At 45.2% G+C, this 15457-nt stretch overlaps 1 protein-coding gene across 7 annotated transcripts in view; it reads right to left on the minus strand.

Annotated features, from left to right (window-relative positions):
• LOC119531689 (cell migration inducing hyaluronidase 1) overlaps positions 1-15457 on the minus strand; it is a 169765-nt gene that overhangs the window by 48564 nt on the left and 105744 nt on the right. For all 7 annotated transcript variants that reach the window (XM_037833228.1, XM_037833226.1, XM_037833227.1 and 4 more), the window contains 6 exons: positions 13486-13665; positions 10790-10860; positions 10039-10134; positions 8858-8976; positions 2622-2754; positions 1640-1831 (listed from right to left, as the gene is read on the minus strand). In XM_037833228.1, the coding sequence (XP_037689156.1) occupies positions 1640-1831; positions 2622-2754; positions 8858-8976; positions 10039-10134; positions 10790-10860; positions 13486-13665 (791 nt within the window). The remainder of the gene's footprint in view (positions 1-1639; positions 1832-2621; positions 2755-8857; positions 8977-10038; positions 10135-10789; positions 10861-13485; positions 13666-15457) is intronic.

Raw genomic sequence — 15457 nt, forward strand, 5'->3', positions numbered from 1 at the left:
GTCAGATTTACTTAGACCCATGTTTATTATAAGCTGCCCCAAAACCTTTTACAAACTAACTATCATTTTAAAAGGCAGACTCTGTTACCTTGTCAAGGAACAAGTGTGTATTCATCTCAGCCTCTGTCCACAAGTTGTTGCCTCCTTCACCCCCTCCAGTAGAACCCACCAACTTGCCGTCTCCCCAGTACATTTACAGCCTTCCTTTTGCAAGTTCTGAGTTCTAGGGTCTGTGCCCTGGTATCACAGCTGCAGCGTTCACCTCACTAACTTGACCTCCAGAGTCCCATCCCACCCTGGATAAAACAAGGGATTTGGACTCCATCACTGTCTCTCAACTTTTCAAAACCTTTGCCAAATTCTTTCTCTTGTACAACTCCACACCAGAATGATCGTGCTGAACTTTGTTTTTTGTGCCCCCCCCCAAAAAAAATGGGTATTTTGAATATATTTAGATCTACTTTCTTAACCCATAATCCTCTTCCTATCCTAGATTCTATCACTTCTCTGGGCATTATGGTCCTGCAGCATCTGTTATTTGTAATGCTCAGTATTGTTCCCCTTTATTCTGGTAATACCTGACTTCCTTTGGGGACCTACCTTTCTCCATTTGATACAGTCTCAGAGGGACTCTCGGTGAAGATGCCTTGGCTCCTCCTAACCAGGGGGTGAGCACACAGTCCTCCAGACAAACCAGAGGTTCTCTCCCTGGAAGGTGACTCCTGAGCACCATGTCCCAGAGACTCAGCCTGGTTCTCCCAGACACCGATGCCCTAAGGATGCTGCCCATTAGTTCCTGCTGCCAAATCCCTGAAGCTTTCCTGGCCCTTGACCTTTTGCGACGTGGTTGTTCACAGCTTCTGCTTTAGTTCTCTAAGCTGAATAGCTCCCCAATGAAGTCATTTTTGGCTTAAGATAGCCAATGTTCTTGCTTACAATCAAAGAACTCTAACTGATAGCTAGTACCCCCCATGGAGACTCATGATCTGGATTATATTTGAGGTCGTTTTTAGCTCTAACAATCCATGATTTCAGTAAAATCACGTAACATAAACTACAGGGCATGTAAGTCAAGGTTTAGGAGAAGGAAAAAGAAAACCCAAAACCTACAGAGAGAAGGAATGTGACATTTTGTAGTAGACTAATTATTGTCTAACATATAGCCACTCCCTGTCCTCAGGCCTAATGGGAGAAATATGCTTCTCCATCCCGCTGATGTTGATCTTGACCATGTGATTTGCTTTGCATTGGAATGTGAGTGTGAGAGTATGCCAGTTCTGAGCCTGGGACCTAAGAGCTCTTCTACATTTCTGCCCACTTCTTCAGGAGCTTTCAATCTCCCCCATGAGAACATGTCTTAAGAATGATGACAGTCATATGGAAGATGCCTGAACCCAATTCTCAGCCTGGACGAAAGCCAAGATCAATCTATAGCAGCTGAACTCTAGACAACCTGAAGACGCATGAATAAAAAATAAGTGATTGTTGTTGTAAGTTACTGAGCTATTAAGATCTTTTTGTTATGCAGCATTATTGCAGTGATAGCTGACTGATACGGGTTTGTTGTGATTTCAGTGAACTTTAAGTCTAACATTTTTCAGATTCATCCACCCTATGGCGGGATTAGTAAGGGTCTTACCTGCCACTTTGACCTGGTTCCAGGCACAGGTTCTGCAGTGAAGTACCTGGAACTCTTCTGCCTGGTACATGGAGTAATCAGTACTGGCAATGACCAGGGTGTCTCCTGGCTTCCATGACTGTACATTATCCTCCAGATTCAGGATTGTGCTGTTCACATTGGTGTCTACGATGACCGTGAGTTTGGGCCTCACTGTAACCCAAAACAGGAAGGACTGAGAGGTAGCCCTCTACTCTTGGCAAACTTTTGGCTGCCAACCTCTTCCCCTCCCTTCTCTTTCCTAAATAAGTAAATGCCAGGCTTGCCTATCCAAAATCCAAATCACTGCCTTCACCCCATCCCATTCTTGGTACAGGTTTTTGAAGTCAACAAAAAACCTACCAGAAAAGAGCCATTCATTAGCTCTGGGCAGCGGAATTTTCCACTAATTCTCTAGCTAGAGTTAAATGTGGCTGCCTCACCACACCCACTTTGGTCAAGATGTAAGACAAATATAGTTTCTCGCAACTATTATTTACAGTAGCCATAAACTTCTCCCCCCAAAGAACTCGCATCCTTAATGACTGCCTTCTGGAGATGACGAAGGGCCTTTGTGAACAACCCAGCCATTTCCAATCCCTCCTAACCATCACCTCGGGGACTGGGTTTAAAATGAAAGCACCCAAAGAGGCAAAGAACTCAGTATCACAGCAGGCAAGGGCTGCAGGAAGGTCTGCTCTGCACGTCGGAACCCTGGTTTTCTTGGACCAGGCCCTTCCCTTCCTGAAAGGCTTACAGGCAGGGTGGAGCTCTGCTGTCTCCTGCCAACACCAAGCATCGTCCCAGGTCACACAACTGCTCTCCCTTGCAGAGATCAGCGAGCACCCTGTCACTGGTGATGACTGGAGGCGGCTGACCCAGCCATCCAAACTTGCGATGCCTAGCTGCCAGCTCAAGGAATGGAGCCATGACTGTATTTCTGTCCCCAAAAGGAGCTGCTTACCAGGCTTTCCACAGAGGAACCTCACACGGTAGTTCTGGCAGGCTTGGCCCCGGTGGTAGCACACAAACCTATAATCCTGGCCTTTTTTGTAGACAACCTCGGTGGTAAGGTTAACTCCATCCTCTGTCACAGCCTGGGAATGGCATCAAAATTACAGAGCAACGTCACTTTTTTTTTTTCTTTTTTGTAAAGAAGGAAAATAATGATTAATGTTATAAACATATATTCACAAGTCTAAAATTGTCCCTGCTGCAAAAGCTATTTACAGTGGCCCAAGATTATTATTGCAACTATCGCCCTTATCAGTTTTGTTATGAGTGACAGGGGTGTAAATCTGCTTGGCAACGTGGCATATGACTTCCAGGGATGAATCTGGACCCGACATCGTGCGATGGAGAACATCTTGACCAAAAGGGGGATGTGAAATGAAATGAAATAAGTTTCAGTGCCTGAGAGATTCCAAAAGCAGCTGAGAGGTCACTCTGGTGGGCACTCTTACTCACAATACAGATAACACTTTTTAGGTTCTAATGAATTGGAAAAGCTAGCAGTAAATACCTGAAACTATCAAACTACAACCCAGGACCCTTGAATCTTGAAGACAATTGTATAAAAATGTAGCTTATGAGGGGTGACAATGTGACTGGGAAAGCCATGTGGATCACACTCCCCTTTGTCCAATGTATGGATGGATGAGTAGAAAAAAGGGGGAAAAAAACAAAACAAAAACACCCAGTGTTCTTTTTTACTTTAATTGTTCTTTTTCACTTTAATTTTTATTCTTACTATTTTTATGTGTGTGGTAATGAAAATGTTCAAAAATTAAATTTGGTGATGAACGCACAACTATACAATGATACTGTGAACAATTGACTGTACGCTTTGTATAACTGCTTGGTATGTGAATATATCTCAATAAAATTGAATTAAAAAAAAAGATTGGGTGAATTCACAGGATGGATAAATGCTTTGCCTGGGGTTCTAACTGATACCCAAACCAGCAATTTCCTGCATGTCCTTTGGTGAACATTTATGGTGCATCTATAACTCTTTTAGGACCTGGGCAAGCTACTTTTTACAACTTGTGCCATCCCTGCCAGTGCCATGAGCAGTGGCTGACATCTATTGAGGATTCATTATGTTCAACCTATTTGTGCCCACACATGGCTGCACATTGGAATCACCTGGGGAGTTTTTCAAAATACTCACACCCAGGCCCCATCCTCAGAGTCTCTGATTTGATTGCATCTGGGGTGTGGCCTGGGCAATGGGATTTTGAAAAGCTGCCCAGGTTATTCTACAGTACAGCAAAGTTTGAGGACCAATTCTTCCAGTTTCTGAGTTAGGAGTTTTACATATATTATCTTCTTGTGTCCTTACAGCAAAACTATCAGGTACTTACTATTAGTTTTACAGATAAAGAACCTGACCCTCCGACAGGTTAAGTAACTTTCCCAACATCACAAAGCCAGTAAGTGGCAGAGTCACAACTTGAACCCAGATATATCCAACTACAAAGCTGCTCCTAACCTCCCCCACTCTGCCCTCAGGCCTGATGCTCTTTGTTCAAATGTCTGCCTCCCTCCCCCCGTCTCTGGGCTCCGGGGGGCAAGATCAGTCATTGCCCATCTCCATCTCTGTGTCCCCACCATCCAGTGCAGGGGTCTCTGGAGGGAGACTGAGGGAGCAGCTACCAGGCCAGGTAGAGAATTTAGGAAGTGGGCTTAGAGGAGGGAGCCATCCCTGTCAGCTGGGGTGCACCCCAGAGCCAGGGTGTGTCTGCACCAAGGCTGTGAACCGTCATTCAGAGACATGCAATTTTGGACCAAGGACTGCAGCTGTTGTCGACTTTGGCACAGAGACCAAAGGGACCAGGGCTGGGGAACTAAGGAGGGAGAGTACAGTCAGCCTAAAAAAAAAGGAGGGGACTTTTTAAGGAAACATTGTTTTGTATCTAGCAGATAGCCATTGTCTTGGGCTTGAGAGGACAGCCGTGTACATGTGAGCTCAGCCACTGCAAAAATTCAGCCCTTTCCTGCAAGCAGTACACCCCACACCCATTATCTCAGGTGGTCTCCACAGCAGTCAGAGAGGCAGGGGTTGCAAACTTGCTCTTGGAGGAAAACTCTAAGGCTCAGAGGGGTTTAGATGCAAGCTCAAGGTCACTTGACTGTCAAGCCCAGCTCCTCTGATCTGATATTCTCCTCTGAAGCCAGCGTGTTCTTCAGCAGGGGACCCCATAATACTGATGTCTGAGCCTGACGACGCCATCGAATGGAACTGGACATTTGTGAAAATGTAATACCGAGCAATAATTTCAAGGGAACATCTACTCAATTCTGCTTTTTTCTTTCTTTTTCTATCCTAACGTATGACTTTGGTTTTGGATAAGAGTAAAAAAGCCTCTACCATCATTCAAGCAAACTAATCTTCACTTTAAATAAGCATGATTTCATTGTTATTAATTGTAATAATTGTTAATAAATAAATAATTGATCATATTATAATTAATAATAAGGGCAAAATAATTTAAAATAACAAAAAAGTTACTGAGCACTCACTACGGGTTCATATATGGCTGCACCAAATCCACAAAATGATCCCATAAGAAATAATTATTATTCCCATTTTTGCACATGAAGAAACCAATGCACCGAGAAGTTGTCACTTGACTAATATCTACGACTGGGACCAGGGCAAGGCAAATGAGCCACTTGAGGTGCAAAATTTCAGGAGACGCTCACTCTTAGAGTAATGCAAGTGTGAGCTTGGCGGCAGAGTGATTCCTCCTGAAATTTTGTACCCTGGGCCCCTCACTCTCCTCTCCCTAGTCTAGGCCAGCTGGTATGCCACAGCTCATAAGTGACAGAGCTGGGATACAATCTCAGATCTCTTTGGCTTCAAAACTCATCTCTGGAGCCACCAGATTAACCTCCAACCACTGTGCTAGCTGCTGTGGGGGGTGCAAAGATGGTCCAATGAGGTCTCGTCCCCAAGGAAATCTGAGTCCAATAAGTCTCGCTGGGCTTGAAGGGTGGGCAGGTTTAAGAGAGAAGGTGGGAGGCAAGGGGATTTCATGTAAGAAGAAGAGCAAGGCGGAAGACCTGGAAAGAGTGGATTTTTTTTTTTTTCTTTTGCAGTCACAAAATATCAAATATTTAAAAAGGATTCCTTGTGGTCAACTGTGTCAGTCTTGCTACTTCCTCTTGCTTTCCAACCCTCCTCCGGCAATCCTGCCTGGGCCCTGAAGCCCTTGCCCTGCCCCCCCCCCCCCACTGGTGATTCTGCAGCCCCAGAGAATCTGAGCCAGTGTGGAACAGGTGTCTCGAGGACCCGTGCCATGCCAGGCATGGGGTGGGCAGAGCCACGAACAGGACGCCTGTGCATCAAGGACACCAGCAGCTCCTGTGGGCAACAGAGCCTGTCTGGGTTGTGCAATCAGTCCTGATCAAGGGCTTGCATTCACTTTAACAAAGCCACCCTGCTGAACCATGCTTCAGTTTCCCATTTGGACCGGCTCAACAACAGTGGGTGAGTGCCGGCCATGTGCAAAGCACCCTGCATCAGGGGTTCAAAGGTGAGAACATAGGCTCATAATGCCTCCAAGGTTAGGAAGATGCAAGGTGCTCCAAGGAAGAATTTGTAAGTTCTTCCCAGGACAAATCCAGCCAATGTCAGCCAGGGAGCACAGGTCAGGGTTCCCGGGGACTTCAAACCCCAGCCCAGCCAGGGGCCTTCAGGAGAGCTCCATGGTAATACTGCTGGCCCCAAGGCTTGTAATCCAAATGGGAAACTTCTGTGGCTGCCTAAGGAGCCTCCTGGAGAGATGAAGGCACCAGGAAAATGAGGGTGCTTTGGGGCCCATAGGGAGCTCAGAGACACCAAGTGACCACAGTAAATTGTGTTTTCCCACAATGGCAAAAATGGGCATACGGGGAGTGCAGTTTCCTTTCAGTCTCTTTGGTGGGTTGATTAACTAGGGCAATTAGCTCCCACCTGGTGTGTTTGGTACTTATAAAAAGTATGGAATCCTGCTTCTCTCACTTGTTATGAGCAGACATCAAAGCTGGCTCTCTTTTGTAGCCTTGGAACTATCCAGGAGCACATTCTGCTTCACTATCACCATTTTTACCTTTTATGAGTATAAAGAGATGCTTTTGCTATGTCTGGGGGCCACTGTTGATTATTAGGTTGATGGTCAGAAGTGGGGGGTTGGACTGTGATTTCCAAGGTGGCAGCACTTTCTTCTTTTCTCTGGAGATGAGTCTTGAATTCCCCTCTGGAGACACATACTTCTTATCTTTTGAGATAACCACTTCCCAATGGGCTTCTTTGTTTTGCCAAAAAAAAAAAAAAAAAAAAAAAAAGATCCTATTCTGGAATTGGGAGTTTTGAACTAATGAGGAGATATATTGCTCAGCAAAATATTGCCAAAGAATGCCCTCATTGTAAGAAGGCTGGTAACTGAGTTGGTTTTCTTTTATTCTCTGGACTTCAAATAGTTGAGAACTTGAACTCAGAGGATTCATTGTCAAAGGTCCCCCTCTTCTTGGAAGGAAGTTGGGCTTTATAAAATGGTGGCAGACTGGTGGATACAGAATATGTGGCTGGGTCTCCATGGAGGGTATTGACTTATGCACTCAGTGAGTAGTGATATAGGACTATCCCCACACCAAATCTCTCCTGATATCGCTAAGCCTTCAGTAAAGTTTTGTTTAATGTTTTAGTTTGGGTTTAGCCGTGCTTTGGGAAACTCAGGGAAGGGCCTGAGTCCATGCTGGGAGTAAAGTTCCTAGAAGAGTAGGAAAAGTCTAAGGAGAGCTGTTTTCCAGGAACAGAGAGGTGATCTTTCAAACAACAGTGGTGTGGAAGCTGGCAACTGGCAGAGCAAACACCAGGCGGGATTTATAGAACATGTAACCATTCCTGGAGGATTTGCAGAAACACTTGGGAAGGGGAAGCTGGTAGGGCACTGGACATTCTGTGGTCAAATGAACTGGGGCTGGGGGCAGGGGGAGATCAGACTGTTGCTATTTTGGAATAAAGCAGAAATATTCAGGGTTGCAAGAGAAAATTAAAATTAAATCTGGAGAAAATGTGATTTGGGGGAATAAGTACTTTTTGATTCTATTGAGCCCAGGAGGAGTCTACAACTTGCAACTTCATCGGGGTGAGTCCTTCTCAATAGTATCAGGGCCATGTGAAGGGAAGAGCCTTAAACAAACAATGAGAAAGGGTTTCCTTAGCCTTTGCTTATTGCAGAGTAGAGTGTCCTCCCTTGGAAAGTGGCCTCTTGTCCCTCAGTCGCTCACAATGCAAGGTGGAGAGGGCAAGTTCTGCCCAGGATACTGAGGGTGTGGTGGGGTAAAAGCACAGTCAGATGACCCAGGGCCTGCAGTTAGAGGCTCTGGAAGAAAGCATTGTACAAATACTGGTCATATTTTTATTGGCTGAAAGAGGATTAAGGCAAGCAGAAACGGTCTTCCTCAAATGTCCTGTAAATCCATACAAGCAATTATGTGCCCTCAAATCTTATTTTGGAATAAGGCTGAGTGTGAGTAAATAAACACCACTTACCTTGCCTATGTGTCTGTCTATCCTATTATCTGTTGAGCCCAGTAGCTCACCAGCTGAGGGGGTGAATTGTGAGGACTGTATATTTACTCAAAAGTTTCATGATGGAGCCAACTGAGAAAGCTGAGGTCTCCTTTAGGTAGTTAACTCCAAGTTAAGATGCTAAACAAATACTGTCTATTTGATAAATTCAGGCTTTCATTTAGCGCTGTGGAGAACAAGGCTGTTGGTGCGTTCTGCATCTGGGTTAAGCTCAGACTGCACCCCAGATCCTAGCTGGATCCTGTGCACTCAGGGTCCCAGGGGAAATCGACTGAGAAGTGAAGATGGGGAGGACAAGCCCATCCCTGCAGCTGGAGGCACTCTCAGCTTTGGTAGAAGAAGCAGGTTAAGGAGAAGGAAAAGGTACTCTGAAGTAGGATCCAGGGGAGAAGCTGAGTCCCAAGTCGAGTCCTAGCTTTCGAAGTCACTAGCCGTGAAGCTTGGGGCAGAAACTGAGATTCGGTTTCAGTCTACAAAATGGGATTGGTATTATCTGACTTATCTATCTCATAGGAGGGTCATGAAAATTACGTCACTCAAATGGCAAGAAAGCTTGTGATCTATAGAACCAGCTTCAGAATAAAGCCCTTATAATTCTCTGATTGCTGTGCGTTTGGTACCTGTATATCAATGGGGCGAATGCAGATTTTTCCTGGGTGAGCTGTCCGGAGGTCTGAAATTTTCTCCCCTTTAGTGTCTGTCACTTCATCATGGTTGAACCACTCCGTCCACTCCACATCTAGGCAGAAAGTGAACAACCGGGTCAGACAGGAAGGGTACATGGGGGCAAATCACACTCAATGCAGTCCCAAAGCACCCTCAGCACAGCCAGTTACTTAATATCACCTGTCCATTGCCACACCCAGCTGGGGCACCAGTGCTCATCAACACGATTTCCCACCTCTCCAGCATCTTAATTAAAAAATGGCTCTATTGGACTTTCTTATTTTACAAAAACAATATATATTCTTTGTAAATAAAAAAGCAACTAAAAAAGATAGAGAAAAATAAAATCCATCTGTAAACCGATTATCCAAGGACTGCCGCTAGGATTGCTGCTTTCTGCCCCCTACCATGTGTGGGCATCGGCCAGGTCCTATTCACATCTGCATCTCCCATCCAGTACCATCACCTAGTGCATGAAAGGTGTTCCATGAACTAAACTAAATACCATGGACCCATATGGAGGTGATATTAGAATCTTAACACGGGGAAAATATCCTCTTGGGCTATTCACCAATGTAGCTTGATTGACTAAACACAGCCTGCAATTTAGTTGACTGTGAATGGTTATACCATTCTATCAGTGCAAGAGGAAAATCCTTGTCCTGTTACAAGAGTGATCCTAGCCTGTGTTGGATCGAACTGTGTTCCCCAGTTTGGACATGGTTTTGGTCTTGGACCACATCCTGGTTGGTGTGGACCCATTGTAAGTAAGATCCTTCAAGATGTGACTTCATTAAGTTGTGGCCCAACTGAATCAGGTTGGGCTTTATTCTGAATTACTGGAGTCCTTTACGAAGCCACAGAGAGCAGCCAGAGGCTAGAATTCAAGGAACTTTAAGGAGAAAGGAGAAGACATTGCCATGTGATGGAAAAGCCAAGGAAGCCCAAAGACTGCTGGCTAGCCAGAAGATACCGACCCTGGGAGGAAGTTAGCCTTCTAGACACTGAAACCATGAGCCGATAAATTCCTGTTGTAAAGGCAACCCATTGCCTGGTATTTCTTTTAGCAGCCAGGAAATCAAAACATGGCCATTAATTGAATTGTTAATTTTCTCCAAATTCTCCAAAGCCTCACCTTGAACCCACTCGCTGGATGAGGAAACATTGAAATGCTCTCCGTGCTCCGTCTGGAATAGTTTGAACACCCGGGCAGCAGCGGAACTGCCATGTCCTGTCAGAGAAATCAGAGGTTTTAGCAGTTGAAATAGACCCTCAAATTCAAAAGAAGTGATTCCAAGGCAGAGAAACCACCTATACACACGGATCTTGAGAAGTTTCTTTAAAAAAAAAAAAAAAAATTCAGGCAAATCTTCCCTCTTGGGAAGCAGATTACTATTCCTTTTGTTTCATTTTCTAGACTTTTGGTTGCATCATTCCAACAAATCCAGATTTTTGGAGCCCCATCATTTCTCACATGAATGAGTCCCTGGAATTCGAACCAGCAGCACCTCCTGCAGCCTTCACTGGGCAGAGGAGGCTGCCACAAAGTGGGGATAATAAAGACCCATCCAAAGTGTCCTATTTAGCTCAACATATTACCCCTGCTGGCTCTGTTCTATTTCTCATCTTTCCTTTTTACTTATTTTGGATTAAGTCAATGAAGACTTCTTTGAAAATGTAAATATTATTTTGGGCAACTGACCTTAAATCAGTATTGATCTTTGCCACCTTTATTTAAAATGGCCAGTTAAGCATCTGGTCACTCATCTTGGTGATGGGAAATGGCTCAGCCATGTTTTCAGGGAAGTGGAACATTCAGAAAGACCCTGAGTGTCTTGTTCAGAGAGGCACTAGAGAGAATTAGGCTCCTGCTAACTATTTATTACCATGATATTCAATATGATCTTCCACTGAAGAAGAGGGATCCCCTTTCACGGTTAGGAAGCTCCAAGGGTGTCTGAAAAAAAATAAAATAAAATAAAATAAAATAAAATAAAATAAAATAAAATAAATAAAGTTATTTGCATATCTGAACCCCAACTGGAGGCAGAGTTGAAACAGGGTGTCACACGATGGGCGTCCCTGCCCACTGTTTTGGGGAAATGAGTTCACTGGCTGGGTGTCCCTTCTTCAGAAGAACAAGAACCATTTTTGCAAGCGCTGGTCCTGGGCTGCTGGTGTTTGCATATTGTGAGCCTTTTCAAATCCATTCTGGCAGCAGGCAGGGTATGAATCACAAATAAACAAACAGGCCAACAGACCTACCATACCACCTGCCAGGCCCAATTGTGTCCTGAAGCAAGTGCTCCGATTCCCTTATGAAAACGGGGAAAACATGTTCTGAGAGAGAAAGGTTGTTTCTCTGCTGTCCAGCTGCCCTAGAGACGAGCTTGAGGAAAATGCCAGAGGCCAATATGATTGTCCCAGGAGCCTGTGCTGAGCTGTGAAAAGGAAAGAGGCAGCTTTTCCTCTTGAAGGGGAAGGGAGGAGAAAAAGTTTTAAGATCTTGAAAGCTCACACATCCATCTCTTTCCTCTATTAAAGTGTACACCTCTATGGGGCAGGAAGGTTATCTTACCCCCATTTGTCTTCCCCATAATGCCTAATGTGGCCTCTTACCATGGGACCTCCAGAGATTTTTGTTCTCAATGGCTTTTATGATTTTTGTTTCAATCTTCTGTCTTGGAAAGGAAGTCACTATTGAATAATGTTTAACTGAGGTTGAGGATTTGACTGTGTCATTCTCTTGCCTGAAATCCTTCAAGGGCTTCCCATTGCCCTTTGGATGAAGACCGGGTTCCTTGGCACAGAGCACCAGGCCTTCCTGCACCTGCCTCTCCAGCCTCATCTCAGCCTCTCGCATACCCTGCTGCAGCCTGTGCTTCCTTCATTTCTTCAGAAGAGCCACACCCTCATCCTGGGCTTCTGAGCCTGCTGGTGCCCTGGTGGAGAACTCACATGGTCTCATCCTCACTCACGAGTCTGCACTAAAGACCCCCTGAGCCTCTGCCCACTCTGGGCACCCTCATGCCCCATCACTATTTCCCGTTTTACATCTGCCTTCCCATGAGAGTTCAGTAAGCCTACTCCAGCAAAGTGCCTTAGGTCAATATCTGCTCAACAACCATTTAGGAAGGAATGAACAAATGAAGGAAGGAAGGGCGCTGGGTCCAAATCTCAGTTCTTCTGCTGATTTTAGATGCTTCAAGTTTGTCACTCAAAGTGTGCTTCTGTGCAAAGGAGGGATAGAAATGCAACTCCTGCCTCTCTATCTCCTTTAACCCCGTGAGTGTCCATGACAACATGGTGAGTGCCCACCCTGCCCATGGTTCTTGTTTCTAAGGAGAGAGCAGTGGATAATGTTTATTGAGTGCTTGCTTATTCTGTGCCAGGCACACATACTTTGCTCATGTTATCACATTTAATCCTCCCAACCATCCTTTGTGAGTGCCTAACATATCCCGATTTTACACATGCAGGAACCATGTAAAAAAGAGAATGAGTCACTTGCCTGTGGTCACACCTAATAGGGGGTGCAGCCCAGACTCGAATTCAGGCAGTCAGATGCCAACTCCTGGGCCCTTAGCCACTACCTCCTCTGCTCAGGCCTGAAGTAGTCAGTCCCCGTTGCAGTTCTAGCTCTTGTTGTAAATTAATGAACTGAGCTTTTGGTTTTATAAAACCATGAAATGGAAGTGCTCTTAGTTTTTGCTAACAAAGGAGCCTTGTAATGCCAAGATATCTTTGTCATCTTTGGCTGCTTGGGTTTCCTGCACAAACCCTGCCAGTTTTTGGTCTTGGGCTGTTGGAGAATGTGCCTTGGAACCTGGGGTATCCAGGATTGCCAGAGGGATCTCTGGACAGCCAATAAAATTGTTCTGCTCCAACTCCAGAAAAGGTTCTGGCCTGTCCCCCGATCTTGCCCACAAACTGGGAAGATGAAGGGAGGGGTGTCACAACCTCCAAACAGCCACGGGACAGATCACCCCTACTTTCCACCGAGCTGAGAGCTGACTCAATATGATAAAAAGGAGTGGTTCCTGTGGGGCAAACAGAGTGCTCTTGGTGCCCATGTATGTGCATGCCAAAAACGGGCATGATGCTACAATCTGAGGCAAACAAACCACACCAGTGCACATCAAAAGGCCCCTTCTCCTTGGGTGCTGGGCTGAGTAGAACCACTTTGCATACGCTCTAAATAATTGTCTGCCAATACCCAAGGCATGATATGACCAGCAGGGATGCCCTTCTTTGCTAAAGAAGGGCAATTAGCTTTTGCATAAGCTACACAGCTGAGATATGACTCTTGCATGCAGTAGATGCTCAATTAATGTTTCTTAAGTGACTGACAGAATGAATGATTTCATATAAACAGAGACCTTATGCTTTTTAAGAGTGGGATATGCTTTTAAGGAAATACAGGCCCCCTCTAGGAACATGTCTGATGCAGGTGGACCATGAGCCTGCCTCTCTCAAAGTCACCACTTAGGGCAGGGTGGCTGTGGGGAAGGAGAAGGGAAAGGTAAATCTCAGGTGGCACAGGATGGCTTCAGTGTTCTGGTGCCGGGTGAATGGGCAGTACCTGAATCCAAGGTGCAGGAAGTGCTTGCTGCCCAGTTTGGTCATTGCCTTCCTGGCCATGTCATCCAGGTTTCGAGATCCTTCATCATTCACTGCAACAGAAAGGATGATTCTGTCGGGCACCGCATTCAAATACTGGACCAGACGTTCACTCTCTTTCTTGGATCTATAGGTGTCAAATCTAAATAGGGCAGAGAGAGTGGATTTTAATAGTCCTGCCAGCAGCCAATATATATATATATAAACATGGGTCTATGTTGCAGCAACTAACCTGCATCCAAAGTTCCCAACGGCAGTGATTTTTAAAGAAATAAGCTTTTATCATAAAAAGAAATGATCATCTCCAACTTGACAAAGGTATCCCCCCCATATACATAAGATAGGAATGATATATGGATTTTTAAAAATCTATACCACTGGTGGGAAGAAGTTAGAAAGGGAAGACATAATTTTGTAAAGATCCCCACTCTTCTTCATGTAAGTATAAAGATTTTGTGCAATTACAATGGAAATTTCAAAAGAACTTGTCTTGGAACCTAACAAGCAAAATAGTTGTAAAGCGAATTTAGAACAATAAAACCACATGAATAGCCAAGAAGATACTGGAAAAGAAAAACCATGGTGGTAGGGGTGGTGGCTGGGTAGGTGCTCCTGAGTCCTCCAAAGTTTTTCAGCTGTTTGCATAACCTGATCTGATCCTGCCTGTGTCTCTTACCCTCCACTCTCGCACCCCAGGAATTGTCTGCTGCAAGCCAAGCACATCCCAGCAACCTGTGACCACACCAGACACCCACTCCATCTTCACTCATTCACCCCCACCTTTCCTCCACCTAACCAAATCCTCACTACCTAATTCCCACTCCTCCAGGAAACCTTCTCAGATGACCTTAACCTGCATTTATGTGCATGTATATGTGCATTATCATATTCTTTATTTATGCATGCATATTCAGCTACCAGGTCCTTGAGGCTGCAGACACATATTTTAAGTGGAGGAGACTTGGAGTGAGCAAGCATTCTATCCTTGTAATCTCCACGGCAGCTGCCTGGATAACTTTTCTTTATCCAGTTCAGTAATGAAAGTTGGAAAGCTGCAAGTAACAATACCATATGTATTTAGGAAGCAATGCCAAAGGGTCAGTGCAAGGTTGAGGAGACTGTTGTCTCCTGCATGGAGACAGAGGCTTTCTGGCATACTCTGCACCCACCCCGCTTGTCCTGGCGGGGAACTGGCAGAGGCAATAGAGTAGTCAAGGATCCAAGAAGACCTGGGTTTGAATCCCAGCCCTGACACTCATCAACTTCGTGGTTTTGAGAAAATTTAGCCCTTCTGAGCCTTGGCATTTTTATGTTACCATGCCAATAATAATGCAATCTGCCTCACAGAATTTTCATGCAGATTAAATTTTATATGGCAGGTAAAGTGGTAAACATGGTGTTCTGCACATGGAAAGCCCAATGATTGTATCATTGTTGCTAATATTCACCAGAGGGCAAGGCTTGGCTGTCCCACATGCACCAGCAAGCACTTCGGCCCTTGCCCAGCCTGACCCTGGTTCCCTGTCACTTTCACGTTGACATTCATGGCTCATGCCAGTTCTTGTGGAGTTCCACGTCTCCCTCCTCCAGCAGCACCAGGTTGGCTCTGTCTCCACTTTTCTACCCCAGCTGTGTCCTTCCAGAAGAGAGAGTGAGCGGAGGGAGCGGGAGACCTGCCCACTCTGCTCCCTAAAAATCTCTCAAATCATCCATTTCTCTCTCCATTACTCCTACTCAAGTACCGCTGTTGTGTCTTGCCTAAACCCCTGCAATAGCCCCTGAACCACCTCCATTGCTTTACTTTTATCCTCCACAACCAATCCATTCCCCATACAGCGCTTGGGTGGTTTTCCATTCCACTTAGAATAAAATCCACCTTCTTACCGTGGACTTTAAAGTCCCACATCTGCCCCTGCCTTTGTCTCCCACATTAC

Source organism: Choloepus didactylus, chromosome 4 (genome assembly GCF_015220235.1).
Source record: "Choloepus didactylus isolate mChoDid1 chromosome 4, mChoDid1.pri, whole genome shotgun sequence".
Taxonomy (NCBI): Eukaryota; Metazoa; Chordata; class Mammalia; order Pilosa; family Megalonychidae; genus Choloepus; species Choloepus didactylus.